Source organism: Cydia fagiglandana, chromosome 10 (genome assembly GCF_963556715.1).
Source record: "Cydia fagiglandana chromosome 10, ilCydFagi1.1, whole genome shotgun sequence".
NCBI lineage: Eukaryota > Metazoa > Arthropoda > Insecta > Lepidoptera > Tortricidae > Cydia > Cydia fagiglandana.
Genome location: NC_085941.1, coordinates 99,144 through 113,434, shown reverse-complemented (window position 1 = coordinate 113,434; position 14,291 = coordinate 99,144). Strand labels below are relative to the sequence as shown.

The 14,291-nt window shown below is 48.1% G+C and overlaps 1 protein-coding gene across 1 annotated transcript; it reads right to left on the bottom strand.

Moving 5' to 3' along the window:
- Positions 1-292: 292 nt before the first annotated feature.
- Positions 293-12,439, bottom strand: LOC134668058 (adhesion G protein-coupled receptor A3). The gene is made up of 9 exons (XM_063525508.1): positions 11,961-12,439; positions 11,557-11,622; positions 10,680-10,895; positions 9,524-10,398; positions 8,974-9,116; positions 7,898-8,092; positions 7,599-7,803; positions 7,387-7,515; positions 293-7,301 (listed from the first exon to the last, which is right to left on the bottom strand). The coding sequence occupies exons 1-9, from the start codon at positions 12,197-12,199 to the stop codon at positions 4,693-4,695; spliced, it is 4,677 nt and encodes a 1,558-aa protein (XP_063381578.1). The 5' UTR covers positions 12,200-12,439; the 3' UTR covers positions 293-4,692.
- Positions 12,440-14,291: the final 1,852 nt, after the last annotated feature.

Sequence of the window (14,291 nt, the reverse complement as noted above, 5' to 3'; positions counted from 1 at the left end):
TAAAATGTATTTGATGAAATGAATGTTTTAATAAATGTCGAAATTATGTATTTGTGTATGTTGCAAGAAATATAGAAAATAAGAAAGGCAGCTTGATATTTGTAATTATAAATATATATCCCCGGAGGAGAACGACCCGGCTGTACATTGTTTATTGTCATGCTCGTACCTAGGTATATTAACAAATTGTCATATTTCTATATTGCCAAAGATCTTCCATTACAATAATTAATTTTAAAATCAAATAATTTATTTTTTAGTTTTATATAGAATGAAAATAAAACACAAAAACTCGTGCAAATGCATTTTTATTTCGCAATATGCCCACAAAAGCTAACCATTTATAAATTTAATAAATTTTCACTATCAATAGATAAAATATATTCACAAAATGTCAAGTTTTGGAAATGATGTAAACTCTGTCCGCGCCCCAGACCATATAGTAAACTATGTAGTATAACATTATCAAACCGAAGCAACACAGATGGCAGCAACTAAGCGGGAGAGATGGTAAACCCGTCCGCTGTCTGGTCAGTGCGGTTCATCTACATTCATACTGCTCACCTACCTAATAATAAAGTTGTGCTCAGATTATTTTGAACACCTCGCCCGCTTAGCAAATTCTTGGGCTGAGTGTATAAAGTGTACATACATACATGTATTATTTAACTAGTTAAAAATTAGTGTTTCTCCATAATAGAAAACTACGAAGTCAGTTCTGAGTAGGCAAATTGTAGGCATTATTTATTATGGCAAGTAAATGTGCTTATGCTATCGGCAACATTGACAATTTCATGCACAACCGTCGGCCTCGCGCGCCGACAGAGCTCGACCTGTTAAACCTCTACAAGACGCAGCCAGCGACATATATCTACCACGGCATTCACGACCTTATATTATAACATATGTACCTACTTACAAAGACGAGATCTTGTAATACACTTATGTACTTAAACCGTTCAGTATGAACGCGGAGCGTCACCGCGCGGTACATTCCAGTAAAAACAATCGACGCAATAGAAACTACAAGGGAAGGGACAAATGCAGCCGTTCTACTTTTCAATTACAAAAATTATACTACTCGTGTATCTGACAAATTCCTTGTAAAAAGCTTTACTAATAAGAGGCGTCAAAAGCGGTTTTATTTACCACGTAAAGAGTCGTTGAAGCGACATAGGTATACCTCGCTGGCTGCAGTTAAACGCCAACATAATTATAGGCCCTAAGTACAACATCGATTTGAGGCACACTTCAGCTGCACAATACTTCTACTAACTTTCTTACATTTACGAAAAGTGTAGTATAGGTAAGGATTTATCATGAAACAATATCCAACCTAATGTAGCTATTACAATTTCGTGTAGGTAGGTATGTATAACGCTACATATTTGTATACAAATGCCAATAGGTAGACTAGAGAGAGAAGTAAGGCGGGATACACATTCAGTCCAATTTATATGTTCAGACCAATTTATAGGATAGTTGTAGTGGAAAGTTAGCCGGCTCGGACAGAAGCAAGCGGTTGATTGTACCTATCTGTTATACTCGCACACAACAATCACGAAAGCAAAAGCAGCCGCTAACCAATTAAAGGCCTTATAGTTCTTAGAATATTGTTATTTTTTTAAGATGTTTCCATCTGACTATAGCGTTTTTCAAACAGCTGGGATACGGTGACAGCAGATGTCATATCAATACAATTATTCGTTTTAAGTTTATAAATTGTATGAAGAAGACATCAGGCACCGTACCCAAGCTGTTTGAAAAATACATACTATAATAGTGATTAATACTGATTGGAAACTTACACAAAATAATATTTTAATATCTCTGAAACAAACCAGAGCTACTCGTAGTTTAGGTAGAAAAGTGTCCGAACTGTTCATCACAAGTATAACGCGTACAAAATGTAGTATGTAAGTAAACCCACTTTACTTGTGGCCGAGCGTCGGTAACATGGGGCAGTCCGCGGCGAGAAGTGCCGCTGTTCTCGCCTCGCCGCCTAACGACCCTAACGTACATCCTTACATATGGAAGTTTCGTCCTTTAGGATATGTTACAAGGTTAACATTCCAATACGTCGTTTGGCACATACAATACGCTTATTATTATAAAAAATCGTCAACGTCATAGTGTGGGCTCTGGGGCGACGCGTCACGCAACGTGCCCGCGAGTGGAAGGAGTTGCTTGTTTATAGGTAGTGTAGCAACATCTATATTTGAATGTTGTTGGTACTTCATTTATTGTGTATTCAAACAAGCGCAGGGTTCCACTCGCGGACATGTCGCGACACTCGCTAGTAATCTTAGCAATAAATTAATTTACAATTACAAATGTACAACTTAGCCTAACATTATACAAACTTATATTAATGGCACTATTTAAGTTAGCTCTTTTTGCATTAAGTAGTACATAAGTTAATTCGTCACTCCTGAGCTAACCGTCATAATGTCAGCGTCTGATCAAGATATTCTAATATCTATTGTGTAGATCGTAGACACGATAGTTCTGTACGTGGTGTCATGTCAGTAACCATTGTTTAAATATAATTTATTTTCAGTCCGCGTTTGTCATATTCACACCTATACGAAATACGACGTGTCCTAAACTGCAAAACGTAATTCAAGACCAAAAAAAGTAAGACAATGTTGCCACTGCAATAATTTGTTTGTAAAATAGTAAATTCCTTTTCTATAGTAAATTCTCTTACTTTTCTTCTCGCACCATTTTTATTACATCTCTGTTTAATACGTAGGTTGCCCTGAAAGTTTCGGGAATTGCATACTTAGGAACGTATATTTGACATGTGTTATACCTCTTTGTTACAAGCATAGTCTCATTATTCGAAAACACTGGCCACTTAGAAAAAAAAAACAATGTTCTATTTTCAATTGTTTTTTAAAGTCGTTGAGTCGCTGGTGAAAATGGAGCTGTCCCGCGAAAGTTTTAGAGCAATGATTTATTATGACTTTAAAAGTGGATTAACACAACAACAATGTGGAGACCGATTGACTATTGCTTTTAGTAGTGAAGCACCTTCGAAGACGACAATATACAGGTGGTATTCGGAATTTCAACGTGGCCGTGTGTCTCTTGCGGATGACGTACGTGAGGGTCGACCGAAAACTGCCGTTACCGATCAAAACATCGATGTTGTTCGCCAACTGATAAAAGAAGATAGGCATGTTACATATCGGGAAATTCAGGAGACTTTAGGCATTGGAATGAGTCAGGTACAAGTTATTTTACAGCAAGAGTTGGGCGTGCGGAAGTTGTTTTCCCGGTGGATTCCTCACTTGTTATCTGACGACCAGAAAACGGTCCGTGTCAATTGGTGCCACAAAACCCTAAAAAGATTTAATGGAGGAAGCTCAACTGCCGTTTTTAGCATTGTGTCAGGTGACGAGTCATGGATTTACGCATATGAGCCTGAATCCAAAAACCAATCTCGAGTATGGGTTTACGAAGACGAGCCGAAGCCAACAAAAGTTGTTCGTTCTCGCAGCACGATCAAAAAAATGGTAGCCACGTTTGTCTCCAAATCGGGTCACGTGGCGACTATTGCTCTTGAAGATCGAAGAACTGTCAATGCCGATTGGTATATAGGCGTTTGTTTACCGATTGTTTTTGCTGAACTGCGAAAAAATAACCCTAACCGCCGTATTATACTACACCATGATAATGCCAGCCCTCATACTGCTCAGAAAACAAACGACTATCTGAAGGGCGAAAAAGTCGAATTACTGGACCATCCTCCGTACAGCCCCGACCTAAGTCCCAACGATTTTTTTACTTTCCCGAAAATAAAGAATCGGTTGCGTGGTCAGCGTTTTCAGACCGCGGAAGAAGCAGTCCACGCTTATAAAATGGCCATTTCGTCAACCCCCAGTTCAGAGTTCAATAACTGTTTTGAAAACTGGTTTCAGAGAATGAAAAAGTGCATTAAACACAAAGGAGAATACTTTGAAAAACAATAAAAGTACTTTTATTTCATTTAAACGCGTATTTTTTCCAATTCCCGAAACTTTCAGGGCAACCTACGTAGCCCTATGGTTGACTGGTAGAGAATGCCTTTAGGCATTAAGTCCGCCATTCGTACATTTTATTTGTATTTTGTGCAATAAAGTTTAAATAAATAAATAAAATAATCACGCTAAGATAATTTATTTATTAGTAATTTCACTCCTACGATTTAAAAAAGTACTATTTTTACATAAATATAAGACGCGCTAGTAAAGAGTGGCAACATTGTCTTACTTTTTCTGGACTTGAATTACGTTCTACGTGCAGTACCTATAGTCTTATAGATAAGTAAAATGTGACGTTCCACGGAAAAAGGTACCTTATGGCGGCTGGCGCTTACGTCGCATAGCGCCGCAATAATACTGGAGCGACGTTTATAATAGCGTACCTAAGCGCCAACCGCCATAAGGTACCTTTACCGTGGGACGTCACAAATAAAATATGACGTTATAAAAATTACGTATTAGAACAATTAAAACATTGCGTCGGTCATAATTAAGAAAATCTCTTATTCGTTTGGTTACTTTCCATAGTCAAATACGGGAATCAGTCGGTCATCGACGATATACGAGTATAACACGAATGAGGACTTCAGAGTTTAGAAGCCCGCGGGCGTCAAATACAAAATGGGTCTGCGGTCACTCGAACCCTGAGAGCCGGCGGGGGCCATCACACCAGCGTGCCCTTGAGCGTGCCGGTGCGCGCGGCGGAGTCGGCGTCGCTCACCGAGTCGCTGTCCGGGCGCAGCGTCACGTCGCTGTGCGCCGTCACGTCCAGCGCGTCCGGCGCCGCGCCCTCCGCGCCGCGCCGGGCCGTGATCTGCGTGTACAGCTCGTCCAGGTCGCTCGCGAACGACGCGGGGCTCTCCCGGCCCGCCTCCGGGCGGCTCGACGCTCGGTCCGCCTCGTTGGCGGGCGACTCGGTCCGCCAGCCGGGGTGGAAGTTGACGTACTGGCTCTCGGCGTGCGACACGTCCTCGGCGCTGAAGCTGATGTCGCCGGCGCCGGGGCACATGGAGGAGGGCGAGGGCGCGTACAGCCCGTGGCTGCGGATGCTCACCTCCGACACCTGGTAGTTGGGGCAGTAGATGTCGCTCTCGTTCTCGCCGTGCGAGCTCGCGTTCGTGCTGCACGTCTCGAAGTCGTACGTCTTGAACTCCTTCGGGGCCTCGGGGTTCGGGAGGAGGTTGTCCGCCTCGCCGGAGTCCCGTTCGTCCGGGTGGGGCGGGGTGCCGGACCGGTCGGCGTCGTCGCTGTGCATGGTGCACTCCTCGGAGATGTCCTGGAGGGACTTGTCGAGGGGCTCCTCGGCGCGGCGGTAGTCGACGTAGAGGCCGAAGGAGTCGGTGTCGGTGGTCTCGGCGGCGGCGCTGGGCTCGGGCGGCTCGGTGAGCTCGGTGGGCGTGGTGTCGAGCGTGTGGTCGGAGGCGGAGTGCGGCGCCAGCTCGCTCGCGGAGCTGTACTCGAGGCTGCACTGTTGCGAGACCGTGCGCGTGTCCGGCGCCTCCCTGCTGACCACGTGGTGGGTGGGCACGCGCGTCTCGGGCACGTTGGTGTAGATGTTCATGACCTTGTCGGTGTCGGCCCACGACTTGCGGTCGGTGGAGTAGCTCTTGTAGTCGACGTCCTCGGCGAGCAGGTTCGGGTTGTTGGCGTGGCGCGGCTCCTTCATCCCGTTCGGTCGCTCCACGTGGAGGTTGGTGTTGTTCACCTTGGAGCCCGAGTTGATGATGTTGGCGACGCCGTACGCCTCTCTCGTGGGCAGCGGAAGGGAGACGTGGGAGTCGTTGTCGAAGTCTCGTCTCATCGGCAACTCGAGGCAGTTGCGCTTCATGTTCTGCCGCTGCTTCTTGAAGAACTTCTTGGCTACGTTCATCTGGTTGGGGTTGTAGAAGGCCTCGGGGCCGACGCTGGCCGTGTCGGGGCACGTCAGCATGGAGTTGTTGGAGCGGTACTGCTGCCGGTGCAGCACGACCAAGTTTATGTTCGGAGACTTTCCGTTCGTGTTCTTTAACACGTCTTTCTGCAGAGTCTGGCCGTTGAGCTCGGCGCCGGCTTTATAAATGGCGCTGTTATTGGTCTTGGAATTGGTCCTGTTGGAACTTCTGCTGCCGGATCTTGACCGGTTGTCATTAGGGATCGTCAGAGGGACGGGCGGCGCGCTCGGCGGCAAGTTTTGCCGATTTGAATCAAAGACGCTTCGGTTCCTACAGCACTGTTTGCTCTTCTGCAAGTAGCAGTGCATCATGGACCACTGCGCGCGCACGTCGCTCCGCGCTATGCCGTAGAAAAACAACGTAAAGGTGCCCAACACCGTCGCACAGATGGCGTAGACTATGCTGCAAATGTCTTCTTGGTACGGAAGGTAGGCGGGTAAGGGCCTGTATACGGCAACCGCTCCGCTGCCCCAGGCCGCCAGGTGAAGGCCGAGGACTATAGCCTGGGCACGTAGTTGTACTATAGGAGTGTGCTCCGTGTCCTCCGTCTCGGACTCCGCCCCAGATTTGATACTCCGTCGCTCCGCCTCCGGCTGCGGCTCCCACAGCTCTAGGTCCACGTGCTCCGTCGCCTGCGTGCCCTCGGACAGTTGGACGTTCACGTCGCGAATGGTACACCTAATCAGCAGGAACAGGGCGCCGAGGAACAGGAGGAGGATGCCTCCCGGGACGAGCAGAGCGGTCAGGGCGGCCGCCGTGCTCAGGAAACACTGCGCGTACCCCGCGTAGTCCTTCAGGTTGACCGCGCCGGATATCCCGCAGACGATCAGCGCGATGCCCCAGCCGGACAGGTAGAGGCCGAGCACCGGCTTGCGGACCGGCGCGTCCGGCGGGTCGTCCGGCGGCGGGCGGTCGCGGCGCGTCACCCACTTGTACATGACGTGCGCCGACACGCACATCCAGAGCAAGCAGCAGAGGGACAGGTAGTGTATGAGCAGGCCGAGCGCGCGGCACAGCCGCACGTCCTCGGTCTGGTAGATGCCGAGCGTGTAGAGGAAGCAGAGCGCGGCCTGCGCGAGCCACGTGTTGAGCAGCGCGTGCTTGGCGCGGCGCGGCATGGCCAGCGCGGGGAAGGCGGCCAGGTAGGTGGTGGCGGCGGCGGCCAGGCAGCCGGTGAGCACGAGCGAGCCCACGTACACGGCGGGGTGCGACACCTTCCAGCGCGCGCCCGCCGTGCGGCCGCCCCAGTAGCCGCGCTCGGCCCGCGCCAGCAGCGCCACCACGCCCGGCGCCGCCAGCGCCACCACCCGAGTGCAGCCCGACACGTGCAGCACCGAGCACTCTGCGCACCCACACACGGTACCGTTACTACGATATGCTCATTCATTACTATATACGATCACACGTATATTAGCGGGCGGACTCACCGGTGGAGTTGTGCTGCCACCGCTTGGTGGCGGGGTCCCACACGGCGCAGCGCGCGGCCGCGCCGCAGCCCGCCGCGCGCAGCGTGAAGATCACCGGCTCGATCAGCGCGCTCGACAGGCTTCCGTTCCCTGCAAATGGACCATTCCTTTACCCGCTACACTGCACCGCACGTATTCATTACCCACGGGGAAACATTTGTACGGGTACTCACGCAACTGCACGGAGACGACGGGCGAGGTGATCTCCATGTTCATGTCCTGGCGCTTGGTGCTGCGCCCGTAGTAGTCCTTGGCGCGGTGCTCGTCGCTGGGCTCGTCGTCGGGCAGCAGCGGGAACAGCGCCGCGTCCAGGAACACCGACACCACCAGCGACGGCGCCGACCCGCGCGCCAGCGCGAACTGCAGCGACGCGGGGATCTGAACACAAACGGTAACTCTACGTTTCACTCGAACCCTTGGAATACATTAAAGCCCGCACTATATATAGATCGTATATTGAATAGGAACGCACCTGAACGCTGGCGTGGATGAGCGCGTCGTGGAAGGTGAGCATCCTGGCGACGGTGCGGTTGGTGGTGGTGCAGTGCAGGCGGGGGTGGGCGGGGTGGGGGGAGGTGGAGGGGGAGGGAGGGGGGGCGCTGTACCAGGCGCACGTGGCGCCGCCGAAGCCCGCGCGCACCGGGAAGCTCTCCACCGCCAGGTTGCTCTGTACAACATATACAATCAAACATTACCCGAGCCGAGTCACTCTGGCGACCTTAAAAAAGATTTTACAGTACATATGGTCCTATTTTTCCGCACTAGTGCGTAAAATAGCACTTTTCGTGCGATGTCAAAAGTTTAAAGGGCCATATGTACTGTAAAACGTTGTACGATACACGTGCGAATAGATAATTCGCAACTCGTGTCGATTTAAAACACTCCCTTCGGTCGTGTTTTAATTTATCGCCACTCGTTTCGAATTTTCTCTTTTACGCACTTGTATCGTAAATAACTATTTAAATCTGTCAGAAAAGTAATCAGGTTTGTGACTTTTAAATCGGTACAGTCGGACCCCTAATAGATGTCCCTGAAATAAAAATAAAATGTCTAGTCGAAGGTCCCCCTTTGTCTCTTACCGTAAGGACGAGATTTGCTTGTATCTGTATATGAATAACCTGGCAAAGCGTCCTGATGGCGAGGGACAAAGTGGGACTTTTTGCTTGGAAACGATATAAACAGTGGATAGGTTGTATCGGGGACGCGACATTGATTTACGTGACACATGTCATGCCAAAGGCGTAGCTTCATGAGAAATGTCACGTACCATTGGCCATTAACAAAGTATAAAAAGCCAGGCTGAAGGCCGACTCGAGCCTGATTGCGGTGCGCTTTTGTGCAAGGCCGAAGGCCGAGCTGCAGAAGGCTGAGTCAAAAGCTTTGAAATAAATCAATGGTCAAATCTATGAAAGAGGCCGAAGGCCGAGCTCCGCATAAGGCCGAAATCTTCCGATCGTGGCGCGTTTCTGTGCATGGCCGCCGAAGCTGCAAGAGAGCAGAGCTTGCTTGGCCAGAGCTTCGCTTGGCCATCTCGTCACACGTAGGTACCTTCTGCTTGTTGTTGTGTCTGGGCGCGAGCTGCTCCGCCGCTCGCACGAGCTCCGTGCAAGCGCCATATTTGTCCTCGGCGGCGGCCATCACGGAAGGTGTCACGTTCATCACGGCGCTGATCACGTCCAGTAGCGCAGAACCTGAACACACTCTTCATAGTAAATAAAACCAGAGAAAAGGTTATTGCCACGGAAGGATACTTTGAGGACGGCACTAATACTTAATGGCGTTTATCTTTTGTAACTTTATTTAAAGTGAGGCCAACGAAACTAGATCGAAGCGAGTTAAGTTGCATGGCGATGGCTGTCGTTGCGTGATTCTTAGTTCGGGATATAAGGAAGCCTTCAGTAGGTACGAAATGTTCAGTACCAGGGGCAATTAATAATAAAAAAATCTTATGAATTCCCAGAAGTTTGCTTAAATCAGTCAGTCTTGTCAGTTTGGCTTCACTTGGGTGTGACAGCACAGCTGCGAGTACTAGTCATGTACAGGATGCCAAGCGCGGCGCGCTCATTCTTTCTTCCGTGGAATGCCATAATGAACTTACCCAGGTCAGGCTCGTCGTCGCTGTAGTGCATGTAGTTGTTGACGGCGCGCGCCACGAACATGACGTCGTCCGGGTCGTCCACCAGCGCCAGCGGGTACGTGTTCTCGCGGATCAGCGCCGCCAGCCGCTCCGTCGCGTTCACCGCCGAGTACTGCACCAGGCCCAGGTCCAGCAACGCGAACTGCTGGAGCAGCTTGGTCACGTTGCTGATGTACGCGCACTGGGACGTGTCCGCGTCCAGCCACACACCCTCCGCGTCGCAGGCCCGCGTCGCGACGCCCGCGCCGGCGCGGCACGGGACCTCCGCCGTGTGGTTCAGTAAAACTTGCGGCCACGAGTACAGCCCCTTATTGTCCACGCTCACGTTAGTGGCACAATAGCGAGTCGCGTTAGACAGCACCGTCACTCTGATGGTCCTGTTGTGGTGTCCCCGCCCGTCGTCCACGTACACGCACGTCCAGTCGCCGGCGTGGTGGGTCGTCACGTTCGGGAAGAAGGCGGTCGTCTCCGCGGCGCCCTCCTCTAAGACGTCCGTGCTGGTGACGTTGACGTCGCAGGTCTCCAGCGACGGGTGGTGCCACCGCAGCTCGTATTTATGCAGCGCCGAGGCGAAGGGTGCGCTACAAGTTAACGTGAGCGCGTCGCCCTCGAACACCAGCTGGTCCCTGTCCGGTCTCGCGAGCAGCGCGGCGGGCGGCGGCGCCCCGCAGGCCGCCAGGTCCAGGAAGATGCGCAGCTTGCGGAGCTGGCGGCCGGCCACCGCCTCCGGGGAGGCGCACTTGGGGCCGCCCTGCAGCCGCACGCTGGTGTTGCGCACCCACTCGCCCACCCACACCAGCGCGCAGTCGCACACCAGCTGGTTCTCCGTTATGTCTCTGTGCGACAATCCAACATAAGCAAAGTCATAAAGAACGAAAATAAATAAATATTCATAAATTCCAAAATACAAATAAGTATATTAGAAACACGTGTAATCAATTATTATTCTTCATTTCGTCCAGTGGTTCTCCTCTTCAGGCCATATTTCTCAATTTTGTGAGCTGGTTCATAGGTTGTATAGATTTTTTGTTTATTCACTTTTTGGAATTTTTGTTGTATGGAACAACTTTAGTCTTCAATAAACTAAACATAAACAATAATAAAAACAAATAGTTACAGCTGCTTCAAGGCGATGAGATGGTGGAAGGTGCCGGGCGCGAGGTTGGTCAGCAGGTTGTGGTTGAGGTAGAGCCGCTCCAGGTTCACGAGCCCCTTGAACATCTCTCGACTGATGGAGCTGATCTGGTTGTGCGACAGGTCCAGCCGCGTCACGCCCGTGATGTTGTAGAACGCGTCCGACTCGATCAGGCTGATCTGGTTATGGCTCAGGTCTCTGCACAGACACACCATATTCTAATCAAATCACGTGGTTGCTACATCATTAGGCGGTATTGAGGGTCACACAAAAATAGAATAAAATGGTTACAATTGATATTTTATTGACACATAAAAAAGAGAAAGATATAAAAAATTTAACATCTAGACATTCTTGTGCAATGTCTAGACAACTATGCGCAACGAAGACCTATGGCGTATATGCCGGCAAACACCCATCGGCCAAGAAATCGCGACACGGAAATGGAGATGGGTAGGACATACTATTCGAAGAGGGGAAACAAATAACGCAACCATCGCTTTCGGTTGGAAACCGCCGGACGGAAGCCGTGGCCTCGGGCGCCCTGTACACTCTTGGCAGCGGTCCGTCACAAATGAACTACGAGCGGTCGGGTTGAGCTGGAGCGAGGCCAGAGCGGTCGCTGAAGATAGGAAGGCGTGGCGCGAGCTTGTGAAGGCCCTTTGCACCTCTGGGGTGCCTTAGGACAACAACAACAACATTCTTGTAGTTTTGTTTTCCATGACTCTGAGTGTGTAACAACTCAAGGTGCCCTTTGACTTGTGTTGGCTTGTGTTGGCCGTGTAATAGACCCAAAATAATACACCACCGCCTTCCAGCTCTGCAGTCATGTTACTAGACAGAAACGCGATATACTTACAGTTTCTGCAGATTAGGTAGGTGCAGGTCTCGCGACAGAGTGCTGATGGCGTTGCCCGACATGTTCCTGGAACACACATTACATCGTTAATTATTGAGCGAGTCTACAACATAAAATACCAAATCGAAAAGAAGCACTTTAGCGCAACATAGTTAAATGTGGCGTTCTAGACAAATTCAGGGCTGCCATTGTCTAAGTTACCAAATAGCTATGTAGTTACAAGTACAAATAAGAAAACCTGGAAGAATGGCAGCATAGATACACTTGAATTGAGTCGTCAACTCCTCACCTACATCACTGATAAGATCTGACAATTTTGTTTTGCCTTTTCATACCCAACGTATAGAGCTCTCATTTAAAAGTATGATTTGGTTGGAAGTTTTCTTGGATAAATGGTGACTTACAAGCTGACGACGGAGCCTGTGACGTCCGTGAAGTCGACCTCCTTGAGCTCGGAGATGAGCGCCGGCGGGCCGCCGCAGCGCAGCCGCAGCGGCTCTCCGGGCGTCGGCGGCGCCTCGCCGTCCGCCCGCGCCGCCCCGCGGCACGAGCACAGCGACGGGCAGCCCGCCGTACAGCCCCACCACACCGCCAGCACTACCATCACGCACCTCATTGCACCTATTTCTGTTAAAACACCCATTAATCCCGTGGCACTAAGCCAAAAGCGAGCAACAATCACATTTTAACAAATACTTTGGAAGGAGATACGTCTAGTTTCACTATTATTCTCGGGCGCGACTGCCGAATGTAATCGATAACCAGCTAAAACTGAAAGATAGTTTTCGTCATCATGGAGTGTTTTGTTCAGGAATGCAGATAAATAAACAATAGAAACAAGTATTTTCCCGACATTACGACGATGTTTGGTTTGACTGTCTCGACTGACTGATTGGAGCTGCTAATGTACAGCTATAGTAATGGACGACCAACTTCTTAATGAACAGCTATGGTTAGACCCAATCAGACAAATTGCAATATCATAATTTCATTCTGACCTCTGATCCTTTGGATTATTTAGAACTTTTTCTAGTCAAAGAAAGTATAATAGATATTTCAGATCGCACAATTTTACTTATATTTAGTTTCGGCTTTTTTTTCTCTCTATTATATTGCACAGTCTTTCTGAGACTTACAAGTTTATAATCGTATAATTTTAAGATATGTTGGGTGGCAGATATATTGCGTTCTCTGTACTGGCATATAATATTTACGAAATATATTATAATTTCATTTTGCTTATTTATTTAAATGCTTCAAATTTTAAAGCTTATGTTAAAAAAACATCTAGTCACTAGCGCCATCTAGGATCTCTGGTGGATACTTCTATGTTTCTACTCGTCACTAGAGGACTCTCTTTGGTTGTACTGGTTTGCCAAAGGTGGCCAAAGTATATATATATTATTTACCAACAGCGAACATCGAAAATCTAAATTTCGTTACCTACCTGTCTCTTCATCGCTGTTGCATAACTCTTTTCTTTTGGGAAGTAATTAAACGATCAGCAGTTTTTAAAAAATATCTGCACAAAGCCATATTCGTGCTCTGAATATTTATGCTGTAACTCTAGTAGTTAAAAATTTACGTTCTATAATTCAGTTTAAACCTGAATAAACTCAGAACCAAGTAGCGCGAGCACACCTCCAGTTAAAATTTAAGTAACATAAGCATTTCTTATAGTTGTTCTAATCTAATTAATGAGGGAACCTATAATGGATGGTAGTGCCATCTAGCGAGAACTAGAAACAATAAACTCTTGGAACCGACCGATACAAGCTAGCAAAACTTAGAAAATTAACCCTTTTCTTTTCCTTCTTTTCCAGGCCCCATTAATCTACAAGGTTTTCCCGAAAAATCCAAATATATTCCAATTATCCAGCTTTGATGCTTCATTTGAAGACAACTCAAATTTCCCGAAAGTGCAATCTAATTTGAATCTTAAATCGGAATAAAAAAATTCTAGTGTAATTGTAGTGTAGTGTTTCTATTTGAAATTCTAGTGCCGCGTATGTAGTCGATAAATCGTACTGAGTTATGCCTGGAAAAGGGTTAAACATATTACTATGATTTTCCTTTATTCATCATTTTTCTTAGGGTAGGTTTTTATAATATGAATATATATAAAAGTAAAATATAAAGACACTTACAAAACAATAAAAAATACATATAAACACATTATAAAAAACCTAACCTAGGGTGCCGCCAGCAGCGGGGCAAGGCCCAAGCTACCGGTGGTCAGGGCTGCAGAGAGAGGAACCGGCGGACTATCCGCGTAATCCGCGCCGTGTCCAAGATCACCGCCTTCTGCATCTGTCCCTTGATCCAACCACCTAGCGAGAGTCTCTCAAGATGTTGGTCGAGACTCTTCGCTATTAAACCGACACGGTGATGGTAGGTTCAAGAGCCTGAAACAGAGGCAGTATGATTATTATTACGATGCAAAGTTCCTAGCTACGGATTGCAAATGAACTTTGCTGGACTTTATAATCGCGCCAGTTGTCACTAGATGGCGGCACGTGCTCCTTGACGTGCTCCTTGACATACTTTCAATTGACATTGTTAAACCTTGCTGTAGCCATGTCGATAAAGTCATAATTATCGATAAACTATCGACATTTCCTGCAATTATAACTTCAAAGGTTTAACGATACCTAAAATAAACAAAAACGCTTTTATTCTTTATTGCAGTAATCAGATCCCAATTTTATCATCACGCCCCAGCAGGGAACGAAGGA

What these genes read in the sequence shown, in the direction of transcription:
- LOC134668058 (XM_063525508.1), bottom strand. Translation starts at nt 12,199, where the DNA reads ATGGGTGTTTTAACAGAAATAGGTGCAATGAGGTGCGTGATGGTAGTG. An exon ending in ACAGGCTCCGTCGTCAGCTT is followed by an intron (nt 11,623 to 11,960) that starts GTAAGTCACCAT and finishes TGTGTGTTCCAG; the next exon opens with GAACATGTCGGGCAACGCCA. An exon ending in CTACCTAATCTGCAGAAACT is followed by an intron (nt 10,896 to 11,556) that starts GTAAGTATATCG and finishes GTGTCTGTGCAG; the next exon opens with AGACCTGAGCCATAACCAGA.